This window comes from Cataglyphis hispanica, chromosome 12, assembly GCF_021464435.1.
Source record: "Cataglyphis hispanica isolate Lineage 1 chromosome 12, ULB_Chis1_1.0, whole genome shotgun sequence".
Classification (NCBI taxonomy): Eukaryota; Metazoa; Arthropoda; class Insecta; order Hymenoptera; family Formicidae; genus Cataglyphis; species Cataglyphis hispanica.
This window is the reverse complement of record NC_065965.1, coordinates 7,585,001-7,600,624: the sequence shown is the minus strand read 5'-3', so window position 1 is coordinate 7,600,624 and position 15,624 is coordinate 7,585,001. Positions and strand designations below refer to the sequence as shown.

The 15,624-nt window shown below is 28.9% G+C and overlaps 4 protein-coding genes across 6 annotated transcripts in view; 1 reads left to right on the top strand and 3 right to left on the bottom strand.

Annotated features, from left to right (window-relative positions):
- Positions 1 to 197: 197 nt before the first annotated feature.
- Positions 198 to 3,333, bottom strand: LOC126853558 (ubiquitin carboxyl-terminal hydrolase 14). Its single transcript, XM_050599402.1, has 6 exons — positions 3,058 to 3,333; positions 2,413 to 2,591; positions 1,806 to 2,267; positions 1,401 to 1,670; positions 867 to 1,155; positions 198 to 739 (listed from the first exon to the last, which is right to left on the bottom strand). The coding sequence occupies exons 1-6, from the start codon at positions 3,071 to 3,073 to the stop codon at positions 459 to 461; spliced, it is 1,497 nt and encodes a 498-aa protein (XP_050455359.1). The 5' UTR covers positions 3,074 to 3,333; the 3' UTR covers positions 198 to 458.
- Positions 3,334 to 4,073: 740 nt separating this feature from the next.
- On the bottom strand, positions 4,074 to 6,472 carry LOC126853559 (guanine nucleotide-binding protein subunit beta-5). The gene is made up of 5 exons (XM_050599404.1): positions 5,837 to 6,472; positions 5,385 to 5,521; positions 5,188 to 5,306; positions 4,720 to 5,077; positions 4,074 to 4,565 (listed from the first exon to the last, which is right to left on the bottom strand). Exons 1-5 carry the CDS (start codon positions 5,943 to 5,945, stop codon positions 4,236 to 4,238), a joined length of 1,053 nt encoding a protein of 350 aa, XP_050455361.1. The 5' UTR covers positions 5,946 to 6,472; the 3' UTR covers positions 4,074 to 4,235.
- A 516-nt stretch (positions 6,473 to 6,988) lies between these two features.
- On the top strand, positions 6,989 to 10,569 carry LOC126853538 (ATP synthase subunit alpha, mitochondrial). Its single transcript, XM_050599374.1, has 8 exons — positions 6,989 to 7,189; positions 7,522 to 7,635; positions 7,845 to 8,194; positions 8,382 to 8,738; positions 8,887 to 9,268; positions 9,426 to 9,570; positions 9,674 to 9,791; positions 9,865 to 10,569. The coding sequence occupies exons 1-8, from the start codon at positions 7,124 to 7,126 to the stop codon at positions 9,977 to 9,979; spliced, it is 1,647 nt and encodes a 548-aa protein (XP_050455331.1). The 5' UTR covers positions 6,989 to 7,123; the 3' UTR covers positions 9,980 to 10,569.
- A 14-nt stretch (positions 10,570 to 10,583) lies between these two features.
- LOC126853536 (protein transport protein Sec23A) overlaps positions 10,584 to 15,624 on the bottom strand; it is a 7,544-nt gene continuing 2,503 nt past the window's right edge. For 2 of the 3 annotated variants that reach the window (XM_050599371.1, XM_050599370.1), the window contains exons 6-12: positions 14,904 to 15,554; positions 14,664 to 14,817; positions 14,355 to 14,506; positions 14,073 to 14,247; positions 13,187 to 13,408; positions 12,305 to 12,325; positions 10,584 to 10,829 (exon numbers count right to left, since the gene is read on the bottom strand). In XM_050599371.1, the coding sequence (XP_050455328.1) occupies positions 10,740 to 10,829; positions 12,305 to 12,325; positions 13,187 to 13,408; positions 14,073 to 14,247; positions 14,355 to 14,506; positions 14,664 to 14,817; positions 14,904 to 15,554 (1,465 nt within the window). In that variant the 3' untranslated portion in view covers positions 10,584 to 10,739. The remainder of the gene's footprint in view (positions 10,830 to 12,304; positions 12,326 to 13,186; positions 13,409 to 14,072; positions 14,248 to 14,354; positions 14,507 to 14,663; positions 14,818 to 14,903; positions 15,555 to 15,624) is intronic. The other variant, XM_050599372.1, reaches the window with a different exon arrangement.

Sequence of the window (15,624 nt, the reverse complement as noted above, 5' to 3'; positions counted from 1 at the left end):
TATATTCAGTAACAAGCAGTAAATAACAGTATCCTCTTATTGTTTGCATACTTAGATTACATGTGTGTGCGTGTGTGTGTGGGTGCGTGCGCGCGCGCGCGTGTGTACGTATGTACTCTACTAGATTTATTGATTGTATACTTGTTACTACAAGCTTACGATTTTGGAATGGAAAACTAAAGATTGAATGAGAGATCTTGTTTTTCACTCATATTTATCTACAAAATTATTATAGATAATTAATTATTTTTATATCTGCATGTGCCGAAATTGTTATTCAAATTACAAATATTTTATGCGCGAGCATTATAGCATTATAGCATTATAGCACATTGTTAATAACAATATTTAATGACACTTGTATTAATTGGTATAAAAACAAATGAATTTATCATAGGGAGCTAGCAACATAAGCAATTTCTTGTCTAGCGCAATTCTTTAAATCAATTATTTGGCAGTTAAGTTTCAGTATTGTTTGTATTCTCGGTCGTATTGTTCTCTTTCACTTCCAAGATTCTCGGACCGTATAAAAGAACGTACGCGCAATGCCAATCACCGCCTCCGCTGAGTTTTAAAACTTCTTCAGTAGTAACAGCTGTAACAACATCATCATCGCATTTCATCCATGTATCACCTTTTTGACAAATCCATGCAACATAATGACCGCTACTGCTGGAACGTCCTCTGTGCGTGAGAACTGCTTGTAATTTATAATAACCGCTATTATTTGATCCCAAATCTGCAATATGAGTATATTGATATTGTGTGAAATTTGTAGAATGCATTAATAAATCCCTAAATTTATTTAGGGATTTATTGATGCATTCTACAAATTTAGATATAAATAAATTTTTTCATATTCTTACCGTTCTTAAACCAAAATGGTTCTTGTTTTATTATTTTCATAATGCTATCTCCTTTATCTTTAGCTTTTGCATTACAAGATTCTTCCACCAGAGTATCTTCGTATTCTTTGAATTTCTCACGCATTGGAATGAGTTTGTTTTGAAGTTCAGGGCTACATAATTCAAAAGCATCAAATTCCAAAGGAAATTTAACATCTTTCAATATTTTTGCATTAATCGCTTCTTTTTCCTTATAATAAAACCGTACAAACTGTATAGTTAAATATGCTGGTAACCTGCTGATCTTTGACTGAAAAAGTACAAATATACACTATATATATATGTGTGTGTGTGTGTGTGTGTGTGTGTGTGTGTGTGTGTCTTAATTTATCTCAAGAAATATTTTACAAATTTGTTGTCATATTAAAATTAGAAATATTTTATTTTTAAATAATCTGTATTTTTCTTTAACTATATGAATAGCTTCTTCTCATAAAAATATCATTTGCATAATTTTGAGATTACTGTATGTATATGTGTAATTTAAAAATGTACCGTTTTTGTATAAACGGCATTTCTTCCAAGCGTCGGAGACATTTTCGTAATTTGCTCCTGCATTTTGTTCCTAAGTCCGAAATACATGTGTTTGACATCAGTTGAAATAAAACAGCTCAATTGTAAGAATTCTTCTTTTCCAGTAGTAGCTGGTTCGTCCTCGGATTCAACGCACTTTAATTCATAATCAAATATACCTCCAAAATATTGTTCAATGAATGAACGTGGTTTATAAGTTTCGGTATCATCTTCCGATATATCTGCATTGTTCTGTTACAAGTATACAAAGCTTACAATAGTTATCCTATACATAAATCACTTGTATTGCTTGTATAGTAATATACGCATATAGTATATGATAAATTAAAAAAAAGTTGCTAACATATATTACACAACAATGATAACCTTTGCAGGTAACTTTTGCTGCAACATCCTAATCAACTCGGTCCAGCATTCGTTTGCATCTTGTTGTTGAAATACTCCTTGTTCAGTCTTTTCTGCAAATCTTGGGAAAGCTAAATGCAGCATTTGAACTAGAACAAGCGGCGCTCTAGATGTTCCCTTATCCATATTGTCATATAGATCCCTTAATGCCGCGGTTATACTTTGCGCGGGTAATGATAAACTCGCAGCTGTCGCCCAGCCGCCTGGAAAAATCTTCAAGGCTTCTCGTAATTCTGGCACAGTTTTTAAACATTGCACTGTTGCATTCAGATAGCAAGTGTTGCCAAGATTATGTAAACCAGCTGGTAGATCTAAAGCTGTAGCTAATTCAGCTTCATTCATATCTTCCAAAAATATTGGTTTCTCCATTGGTTCTGTAGGTACATCTTCTTCCTTAGAACCCATCATAAGTACTGTGACACCCTAATATAATGAACAATGAATTCTAAATCTTTCAGATATATAATAAGATTTTGGATACAATTAAAACAATAATTTTGTGTGTATGTGTGTGTGTGTGTGTGTGTGTGTGTGTGTGTGTGTGTATATATATTTATTTATTCATTACATCTTTAAGTTTCAAATTGCCCCAATCATCGTCTTTGAGTGTCATTCCTTTAAGCATAACTTTCTGTCTTTCTGGTTGAACCCCAGTCAAAGCAAAGAGCTGTGCTTTAAACAACATTGGTTCTTCTTCGGTATTAACTTCTACATTGGAAAAAAGTTCTTTGCCCCATTTAACTTTAACTGAAACATATCGTTAAGATATAAAATATTGAACAAAAATTGCAAATATATATTTGTATTATATGTATCTTACATGCATAACAAATATAAAATAGTCAAAAACATAACTTTTTATTTAAAAAAATCAAGCTATAAGATATAATTTCAGTAAACGACAAATTTAATTGGTGAGTAATAATATATTGTACAAATATTACATAAACAACAAAAATATATATTGTATAAAAATAAATAAAATAAACGGATTAGCCTAAGTTCAAATTTAAATCAGATCTAGGTCCTGCTAGATTATCTTAGTAAGCATATACTTTTGATTATATTTTCAATAAATTTTAAAATAAGATTTCTTCTTTTAATGTAAGCAAATATATGCCACAGAAATTATAATAAATTCCCTCTTCACTTTTTTTATCTATTAAATAAATTTGATAATATACACTTTTTGGTTAGATATTCGAGTACATACCTGTGTATTGAGGCATATTTATTCCTCGTACGTAGCACACTACAGTATATATAAATATATTATTGTATCTGTAAAATATCAAATTAAAATAAGATTTCTTTTAATAATAATGAATACAAGTAACCGCAAAGTGCTAAGTCAGACTCGCGGCACTTGTTATAGGAATTGTACATATGTCGCTGGTGCTAGATACTAATGTTGCTACGAAAAACTTATCAGTTAAGGCTGAATCTACAATAAGTATAGTGAACTTTAAGCCGTAAGAAATTAACCAATCATATTCGATTATTCTTCTCGCAATCCAACTGTGATTGATCAATTTCTTATGGCTTAAGGCTTCCACCTATTGTAGATGACGCATAACAGACAATTGGCCAGCTGATCGAGATATATAGAGTGGGCCATAAGTCGATAACCGAAAAGAGAGGATTTTTTTCATAATTTCATATATATTATATTATATAATTCATATATAATTTCATATATTATATAATTTCATATATATTATATAATTTTGTATATATATAAAATTATTATCTTAGAGATAGAAATAAAAGTTTAAAAATATTTTAATATAATTAAACACATTTACATTGTCAAAAAATTTACTATTTTAAAACAAATATGCAAAAGTTACAATTAATAAATAGTCAATATTTAATAAATTTCCATTAATTTTCACACAAAAAATTGAAAAAATACACGAAAAAACAAAATAACGTTTACAAAAAAAATTTGGACTTATGAAATCTTTATTTTTTTTTGTCATATACACTAATTTTTTGTACTAACTAAAATTTTTGTGTAAATTAGAGCCAGCTAATGCAATTTCATTAATATTATTATATTATCATATTTATGTTAAATATTACCAATTACATCTCGCATATGATATAACAGGTTTAAACAGGCTACTGAAAATACATAATTGTTGAATACATTCTATATATATATACATTATCCATATATATATATATATATATATATATATATATATATATATATATATATATATATATATATATATATATATATATGGTATTTTATGAAAACAAGAATTAACATATAAAAAATAGCTGCAAAGGCGAGAATTTAAATAAATAAGACAAAATAGGAAATATATATTATCTGCTGAATAGGAAGAGTATCCCAACATTCTTAACATAATAGTTATAATCTTAAGCCCAAACTCGTAAAGTTGAATCCCAGCTTCCAGTAGATAGAGCAGTACCATCCGGTGAAACCCTTAGACATGAAACTCGATTTTCATGCCCGTACAATAATGCCACTCGTTGGCATTTTAAAGTATCCCACACGTTCACTGTATAATCATTGTATCCGGCGAAAAGCAATCGCCCGCTTACACTCAGATCAACCGCATTCGCACCAAATATTATACTCTCTTTTGCATATACCGCGACTTCTCTATCAGCGCGCAGATCGAATAAGCGACAAGTAGCATCGTCCGAACCTGTTGCTACCGCATCACCGCCTGGATGAAATCTCACCTGTTTGCATCGCGAATACAATAATACTATATTAAATATTCATATTTTGAAAAGCAGAAGATACGATATATATCAATTATTATATAATTTTTTATTCATCACAATACTATGTGACAAGTCATAGAGATATATAACTATAAAAACTATTACATACTGAGTTAACATCGGATTGATGTCCTTCGAAGCTTTGTACACACTGGCCACTGCGCATATCCCAAATTAAAACCAATTTGTCGCAACCACCTGACACAAATGTATTCCCCGTTTCACTCGGGGCTAAATCAATGGACATGACATCGCTGGAATGTCCTTGAAAACTCTGTAATAGTTGTCCACTCTCTACATCCCACAAACCACATGTGCTGTCCCCGCTGCCCGTTAAAATCTGTTGATCACTGTTGGGAAACGCACAGCATGACATATACGACGTATGTGTGCCAACGGTTTTTTTATGAGCCGAAACATCATCCTCTAGACTTAATGTATATACTGTAACTTTATTATCCAAACCTCTGCAACAGAACACAGTATCATCGATAGCAATTTATCACACTGAGAATCTCTCGTTGACATCTTTTCCTTGATATATGATAAATTTATCATAATTTATTATGATAAATACCCGCATGCAACTAAAGTGCCACTAGGGCCATAAGCACATGCCATCACCCATCTGGTTGGCATACTAACAGCATGTTCTTTATTTGTAGTAAAGGCATCCCATATAATCATTCTTCCATCCTTAAAGTTAAGTGATATTTTGTATACTATTATTGTATAATATAAGATAAATATCATTATAAATAATGTTATAAATACCTGCGAAGAGGAAACAATATGACGCTTATCAGGAGACCAATCGGAACATAAAACTTTGGCTTGATGTCCTTTTAAGATACGTCTGGGTTTTACATTTATACAATTAATTGCTTCGAGCCTATCAGCTACACTAGCAACTAAAACAAAGCATAAATATATTTCATACAGATGTATTAGATATTTAAAACAGTAAAAAAAAAGTTATATCTCCAATCTTATTATTAATGTAATTATTTTTTTATTATAGAAATAGGGAAATATATTATTAATAAAAATCATATCTCTCTTGTATATGGTGTGTGTACAAAGTATAAAGTACATATAGTATCTTTCAATCTTTTTTAAAAGCTAATATATAAATATATATAAAATATTAAAGAGAGATTAAGAGTTTGCAAATATTTGTATGTATATATAAGCAACATATTGGCAAATAAAATTGCGACAATTACGCGTGATATCATTTAACTTCTGTCGCTCATCTTCCAAACGTATCTTTAAGCATTCAGCTTCCTTTGCCAGCTTCTCTATATGTTCCAACTCCGTCGCAGCCGAGTCCATATTGTCTCACTTTTTTGTTACTGGACAATTCTTTGATATAAGATAAAGAAATTTTACAAACGGATAATCTTCCATGTATTGAAATTACATATATGCTTAGTTGCAAATGTGTATATACACATATGTATCAACTCTAATATGAGATGTATATGCGTAAGATGTATATGCATTTTCACAATTCTCTCTCGTTATAAATGACTCGTTTATCGATTATAGTCATAAAGACAGTAATTATATTACTTGATTAGAATTTTAAATAATTCGCTAAATTTCCGAAATATCATTATCGAAAACGAAACGAAAAATCGTAAAATGTTGATAAGTATCACATTCGCATATACACGCACGTCATCAAAGTTTTCTCCATACAAACTTTGTTCTTGCTGTTTTATTGTGCGCTTGTTTTTAAACGAAAACGATCGATCATATGCGGAAAGAATAATCGATACGACGAAATGAAATAACCAAGTACTTGACGCCTGTCGACGCTGATGTAAGATGCACACTAATGGCGTTTTCGAATGTAGGAATGTAATAGGTTTAAGGCCCGAACACAGACTTTTGCATAAGCGCATAACTATAAGCATAAGGAAATTGATTGGTCAATTTCATATTCTTATGAACCCTTAATCGCTCTGAGAGTGATTAATGACGTCATTGCATTGTTTCTGCCAATCAAAGACTTGGATTTATAGTAAAATATAGTGATCAATTGATCCGAGTTGGATTAACCAGTTGGAGTTCATTCGAAAACACTGCATATATATATATATATATATATATATATATATATATATATGTATGTATGTATGTATGTATGTATATATATATGTATGTATGTATGTATGTATGTATGTATCCTGACTGTGTTCCAATATTCACTGTCAATATTAAAAGTCTATAATTAACGTCACGTACACTATAGATTTTCAGTACTGGCAGTGAATATCGGAACACGACCACAATATGTATATGCATACATATCCAATTACGAAAGCAAATCGATGGCTGCGATTTCCTGCGCTGCGCATGGAGTTCAGTGTTCAGAGTGGGGAGTAGATGGGGAATATCAAGGGATATCACGGACGTTCTTTTGATCTTCTCGCTGGTCCCTACCCTAACAGTCGCTACTTTACTTTGAAGCAAACGAGATTTTCGTAATCATCAATTGAAAAAAAATGGCACTCTTGTCCTTGCGTTTGACTTCGTCTTTAATTAGGCATCTGCCGAATACCACGTCTCAGGTAATTGACCAAAAAAGAAATCTCTCATTAATACTTGTACCCGTGACACGTTAAACGCCTAGCGGAACGTGCCGACATTTTCCACTTATCAGAACTGTGCTATTCTCCGGTTTTATCCTTTCGTTATTTTCGATCAAGTCGTACTATAGATAAAAAATTAATCAAATATTTTGATTTATAATTTGCTCGATGACAAAATTTAACGATACGTGAAATGTCAATAGTATTTGTCTATTACATAAAATGTGTTGGAGCAGCAAGTTATGTAATACATTTCTTTTATGTATACATATATATCTACATATATGTATTTTTCCTTTCTTTTTTAACAGATTACTTGGCCTGCAACTGCTGTAGCTTCTTGCAAATATCATGTCTCGTGCAGCCGTCGTTCGGCGGAAATTTCTTCCATCCTGGAAGAACGTATTCTTGGATCGGCACCAAAGGTAAATTCTTTATAAAAGACAAATTATCATATTATATCAAATTATCATATTATCATTTGATATCATGCAATAATTATATATATATATATATATATATATATATATATATATATATATGTTTTTATAAATTTTATTTTTACTTTTTAAAACAAGATTTTATTTTTGGATATATTATAAAGCAGATTAATTCAAGGTTAATCTCATTTTAGGCTAATCTCGAAGAAACCGGTAGAGTACTCAGCATTGGAGATGGTATCGCGCGTGTATATGGATTGAAGAATATTCAAGCTGACGAAATGGTGGAATTCAGCTCAGGTTTGAAAGGTATGGCATTAAACTTGGAACCTGACAATGTAGGCGTTGTCGTATTCGGTAATGACAGGCACATTAAGGAGGGGGATATCGTGAAACGTACTGGTGCCATTGTTGATGTTCCTGTCGGCGAAGAATTGTTGGGTCGTGTTGTCGATGCCTTGGGCAATCCTATAGATGGCAAAGGACCTCTAACCAGCAAATTGAGATTTCGTATTGGAACAAAAGCTCCAGGCATTATTCCCAGGTAATATATAATAAAATTATAATTTTGTGCCTCTTAATTTCTTTATGCGAAACTTCGAGAATAGTGATATTCCATTTTTATGTGAACATCATAATTGATATCATCCTGTTTTGCAATAGATTAAAAAGTAAATGATTTAAATAATTAATTTCACTGCGTGCATATGATATATTCCCTCTTCTAACAGAGTATCGGTCAGAGAACCTATGCAAACTGGAATTAAAGCTGTGGATTCCTTAGTACCTATCGGTCGTGGTCAACGTGAATTGATTATTGGAGACCGACAGACTGGAAAGACTGCCCTTGCCATTGATACAATGATCAATCAAAAACGTTTCAATGATGGTGGAGAAGAAAAGAAGAAATTATATTGCATTTATGTTGCTGTTGGTCAGAAGAGATCTACTGTTGCACAAATTGTAAAACGTTTAACAGATAGTAATGCTATTAATTACACTATCATTGTATCTGCCACTGCCTCTGATGCAGCACCACTTCAGTACTTGGCTCCATATTCTGGATGCGCTATGGGGGAATTTTTCAGGTAAACATTTAAATTGACATTTGTATTATACTACATCTTTTATTTATGTTCTTTTTTATTTAAAAAAAAATAATATATATGTCCTGTGTACAATATATCGATTTTATTGCTGCAAAAAGAAACTTGTATGGGGATTATTATTTTGCAGAGATAATGGGAAGCACGCTTTAATTATTTATGACGATTTATCTAAGCAAGCTGTTGCCTATCGACAAATGTCTTTGCTACTTAGAAGACCACCAGGTCGTGAAGCTTATCCTGGCGATGTATTTTATCTTCATTCTCGTCTGCTTGAGAGAGCAGCCAAAATGAATGACAGTTTGGGTAGTGGTTCGTTAACAGCTTTACCCGTCATTGAAACGCAAGCTGGTGATGTGTCTGCTTATATTCCTACAAATGTAATTTCTATTACTGATGGTCAGATCTTCTTGGAAACGGAATTGTTTTATAAAGGTATCCGACCTGCTATCAACGTAGGTTTATCTGTATCACGTGTTGGATCTGCTGCTCAGACTAAAGCCATGAAGCAGGTATTGTATATAAATTTTTCAATACATTCAATTATAACACCAAAGAATTATATGTCTTTAAAATTATATAGATATTTTTTTATTTATACTATAAATAATAAAAAAATTTATATGATAAATTTAAAACATTGATTTTATGATATTCAATTGCATATAGGTTGCTGGCTCGATGAAATTGGAATTGGCTCAATACCGCGAAGTAGCGGCTTTCGCTCAATTCGGTTCGGATTTGGATGCTGCAACCCAACAGTTGCTAAATCGTGGTGTAAGGTTAACAGAACTTCTCAAACAGGGACAATATGGTAAGATGTCACAATTTTAATGATTTTAACAGTTTTAGCTTTCAGTATAACTCAATTTATGTACCTTTACATACTTTTACATATCTGATATGTATCTTTTTAGTACCTATGGCTATTGAGGAACAGGTAGCTGTCATATACTGTGGTGTGCGTGGTTATCTCGACAAGATGGATCCTGCAAAGATTACTACTTTTGAAAAAGAATTTCTTGCACACATCAGGTACCTAATATAGTATTTAATATAGTGTTTAACTAATGCGAAATTTTTATAATGTACGTAATTTCTTTTCTAGATCTACTCAGCAAGATCTTCTTGCTACTATTGCAAAAGAAAACATAATTAGTGAAGAGTCTGATGCAAAATTAAAGAAAGTAGTTACTGATTTCCTATCATCCTTCTCAGCATAGAGTGCAATCATATGCTAATGTCATCCAATGTCATTGTAATATGCGTATCAAAATAGATAAAAATGTAAGATTTCTTGAAGACTTTTCTGCTGCTAATCGGACGTTAATGTACCGATATTACACATTGTCATATAAATATTACAATATAATTATGTATAATATCTACATTAGACATATTGTTGCAGCAATTCTCTCTCTTTCTCTATGTATGATCTATAAACTCGATAGCCATATACAATATGTTGATACAAAAAGAATAATCTTTAATAAAAATATCAAAACTAATGTTTTGGCTATAAGTATATTTCTTTACAGGACAAAAGTTTTAATAAGAGTAAAAGATAAAAGGTAAAGATAGAGCAAAGGATAAGACTTTTAAAAGGAAGATAAATAATAATATATTTTCCGCGATACAGAGGGAAAAACAAGTGTTGTCTCTCTATTTTTTAAAACTTCTGATCTCTCACTGCAATCATATTATAATTATGATACTGGAAATCATGCAATTAGAAGATATAAAGTTTTGAAATTATTTCTTTTGTGTTTAATTTATTGTAATATTAAAAAAAAATATATTTAATTTACATTTATTTTTCAGTTACTCTTTATTTTTCCATAATAATTTTTATTAATTTATTCCTTCTTAATATATAAATTATCGATAATATAAATGAATGTTTACTACAAATATATATATATATATATATATATATATATATATATATATAAATCTTATAATATTTATAATATGTATATTGATTTATGCTGTAGATGATACAGCTAATTTCTTCAAATGTTCCATGAATACTTGTAAGCTAACATCATCCGTCAAAACAGGCGCGCCGCTCTCCTAAATAAAAGAAAATAAGATAATTATTTGTTACTACGCTAAATAATGATATATGATAATTATGGTTTTTACCATTTTCAATATTTATAAAAAAAAATATAACATTTGTCTAATATCATCAAAACAATTTTTATTTACAAATTAAAAAACATTTGTTAAAGATATATTTTTTTAATTTATTTGTTTAATTACCTAAAATATTTCAATTTTTGTTTATTCAAATTATGTGTCATAGAGTGTAAAAGAGAAAAAGGAGGGAGGGAAACAGAAAGATAAGAGGACGTTTTTATTTTATTATTCATAAATTTTCTTATTTAACAAAATATAAAATATGTTTCACGTGGTTAAGAAAATTAAAATTTTTAATCTAAAATGTTTTAATTAAAAAAAGAAGTACGAAAAATTTACCAAACATTTTTTTTAAATTGTATTTTGAATTTCTTGACGAACTTGAGTTAATTTTTCCTTAATCTTTTTTACAGTGATCTCATTATATACATTTTACACTAAAAATACATACAAAGATTTCTGAGAATCTAGTTTCACAATTTGTTTAATAAAACAAAAATGTAAAGGAAATTGGAAAGTTTTCTACCTTCAAAATATACCAAACTGATCGAATATCAATGTTAAAAAATCGATTTGTGCAATATTTTTCAATAAATCTGAGATATGCTACACGTGTTAAAAAATACAAATAATTTGAAAATTAAAATTTAATTTCAGCTTCCCACCACCAGGTATATATATTATATATATAAATATATGTATGTATGAATGTATATATGTATATGTACATGTATATGTATATGTATGTGTATATATATATATATATATATATATATATATATATATATATATATATATATATATATATATATATATATATATATATATATATAACACAATATATTATTATTTTATAACCAATAATGAGAATTATTATAAAGTCACTTTGTGCAACCTGCAAAATAATTAGTAGAATCCAAACTTGAATATAGTTGAAATATCAAAATGCATCTATATCATTGTAAATTTACTAAAGTTTATTTTCACACGATTAACATAATGATATACCACCAATATGTATATTTGGTTCATTTTTATATTGAAAGGTGATTTCTCATGCAAAAATAAGTGAAGTAAAACATGAAATAAAAATTTTTTTCAAACAAAATCTTGTAAAAGATATTTTATCTTATATTTTCTATTTATTTTTGTACGAGAAATTACTTTTTGCTTATACTAGATTTTCCGAAACAATCTATATACAACTGTAAAATTATTAAATATTTTCTTTTTAACAAAATAAGATGATTAAAAAAATAATAAAATAAATGAATAAAAATAATAAATTAAATTATAAAAGAATCAACGAGATGCATTTTCACATGAATATCAATCTGTTAATCTTAAATATCCAGTCACCAAAGCAGCTAAGCAAATAGAAGAAAAAAAATTAAAAAATAACACACCCCGTTAGGTATCGGCATCCCCTAGTTCACAGGATCATGGTAACATAAAATAAAAATATTAATTACAAATGGTATGTAATTTATAGACATTATTCGCACTTCTTTCAATTGTTGATACTTTTTAATCTATTTGAAATGAAATCTTTTACACATAGTGAAAATTTAATATTAGACCGGATTTTTTTATAATAATATTATTTTTAACACTTTCTTATAGCTGAATCTTAAATTATAATTTTTATTAAAATATTAGAATAATTTTAACGTTATATAAAAAATTTTGTAAACATTTTTATTTTATTGTATATTTTAGAAATCCTCTTTTTACTTATTGTAATTAAAGTTTTCCAAGTATCATATATAAGGAAATAGCTGTTAAAAATAAACTTTCCACCAATTTCAACAACTGTATTTTAAAAATTAGATGCATTTTCTCAACTTTAATTTTATCAATTTTATGTATATAATTTTCAAGTAAATATTTTATAATATTCAATAATACATTATATAATATATAATACTATATAATATAATAATAAATAAAATTTTAGATATGAAATTTTTAATAACTTTATAACATATCATTTTACTATGTATGATTTTATAGTAATATACAGTAAAACAAATCTGGTTTTTACTTTTAAGAAAATGTGATTATTTCGATATCAAGACACGTAATAAAATTCAAAAATTACTAATATTATTCCTAACATTTTCATCAACATACAACCAATGTTTAATTATAGAAGTTATCAAATAAAGTTCTTAGATGTTGTAGAGAATATCCTTAAAAAAAAAATGTTGATATATCTTTTATCTTCTTTTGTGACAAATTATTTTAATAAAACAAGATCTCAAAATATTAAATATATTTGTACTTACCGCGCCATAAGCATACATATTGTTGTGAGTCTGACTTGGGTTGACCTTACTCAATAAAAATCTAGCTTGAGAACCACCTTGCTCTGTATCAATATACCGAGGTGCGGGAAATCTACCAGCTAAGATTTCAGCTGCATCATCAACAGGCGCTGCTAATAATTGTCGGAAATTTTCATATTCTGGCAGATCTTGATATTTCAATTGTCGCCATTGCGCAATAGTCTGAAAAAATAAATTTTACAACAATATATTAGTGAATAAATTTTTTTCATGAGTTTCATATGCAATCAAAACACAGATCTAAATAATATGTACGTATGTATGTATGTAGACAAAATATATATATATATATATATATATATATATATATATATATATATATATATATATATATATGTGTTGGTTAAGTTATGGGATTGATAAATAAAAATAAATCAATCAATCAATCAATATATATATATATATATTAATATTAATTCTACACTATGTTAAATTTTCACATAATGTTGACAGTTTACTTAGCATGGAATTATGTTCAGATTCATGATATTTAATGTGTGCATATTTTTCCATATTTATATTTATAAGAAATAATAAATATTATATTGTTATACTATTATAATATTATATAATATTATATTATTATATTATTATATACTCGTATTTATGTAAAGAAATATAATATATATTAAAATTGATTAAAAATAAAAATAAAAAATCACAGAAAACATTAGCTTTTTATCATCATTTTAAACATGTTCTTGAGAATTATATAAAGAAGAAAATATATAAAATTGTATATTTTAATTACAAAACATATTTTCTCTGTACATATGTACTGTGTGCCTCAAACAGATTATATATGTGTTAATTAAATATTGTTTACCTCTCCATGAAATATAAGTATTTGAAAAAATGTATCCATTAATAAAATTCTCTCAGGTTGAATAGATGAAGTATCTAATAATACTGGTTCTGGAGGACCATTAAATCCATAACTGTATAAAATTGGTTGGACCATAATTAAAGAATTTGTTAAATCTTCACGCATAAGCATATGTCTGGAATGTCAAGAAATATATATCAATGTATGAAATGAGATCTAAATATGTAAATAAGATTCAAGTATCAGGTGCTTCGCATAAAAATAAAACACAAGACAGCTTACCTATAAAAACTAGTTTCATCTGGCGAATTATTGAATACTTGTAAGAATTGCGATCTGCGCAAATGATACATAAATTGTGGATATAAGGAAAAGTTTTCTGCCAATCTAAAGCTATTTGGATCATCTTTTGCATATTCTCCGAATTTTTGACACTGCAACAATAAGATTTTATATCTCAAAATATATAGATACAATATATATTTGTGTGTATATGTGTAATATATATGTGTATAAAAGTGTAAAATTTAGGCTTTATACTTTATACTTTACTAAATGTAATTGAGCATATAATTTTATTGAACTACTAACAAGTCTAATCAGCATGCGGTCGACCCATCTTAAAACATCTGGACTATCATCACTTTCTGCTCTAAATACAGCTAAACGTGACATAAGAACAGCTGCTGCTTCTTGATCAAATCCAGCGCTTACATGATGTAAAGATGATGATGCATCTGCCCAACTGAACCAATTAAATATATTTTAATATTATCAGATTTATGATATAACATTGCATGCATAATGATGTGTGAGAAAAAATATACTTACTTTCTTGCAATAGTAGTAACTCTAATTCTCCTTTGTCCATTACTATGTTGATATTGGGTAATAAATTGAATACAGCCTCTTCCACCTTGCGGAATTGGGGCTGTATGCTGATTTACAACTTCAAAGAATAGTGCTGTTGTTGTAGATGGTGTCAATGAACAAAATTTCCATTGACAAGTACCACCTAAACCTACTTCTTGTTCTCCAATGCTAGATCCTTTCACCCCCAATGATACGCAAGGTCCAATTGCTCCAGAAACTTTAATTTCCCGAGATGTTTTTACTTCTAAAGTGGCATTAAATGCCATTTTCAAGTCACCCTTTGCATCCTTAGCAAATACTCGTTGAAAAGTTTGTTTAAATAAAGAAGAATTAAATGAATCCCCCATCACCATATGACCACCAGTAGAATTGCAACATTGTCGCATTTCTAATAAACCAGTTTGATCAAGAGCACAGGAATAAATATCTATTATGTGACCATTAGTTGCAGCGCGTGATGCAAGTGCATCATAATGTTTAGTTGCCTTTTTCATATGCTTAGCATTATCCTTTTGAATATCGTGATGTGATCTAATTGGTTGTCGTAAATCATCAGTTACAACTTGACCAGGTCCTTGAGAACATGGTCCACCAACAAAGAGCATAATCCTTAAACACATTGACTGTAAGATTGCGATGAGTATATACATATACTATATTTATTACAACATATAAATAC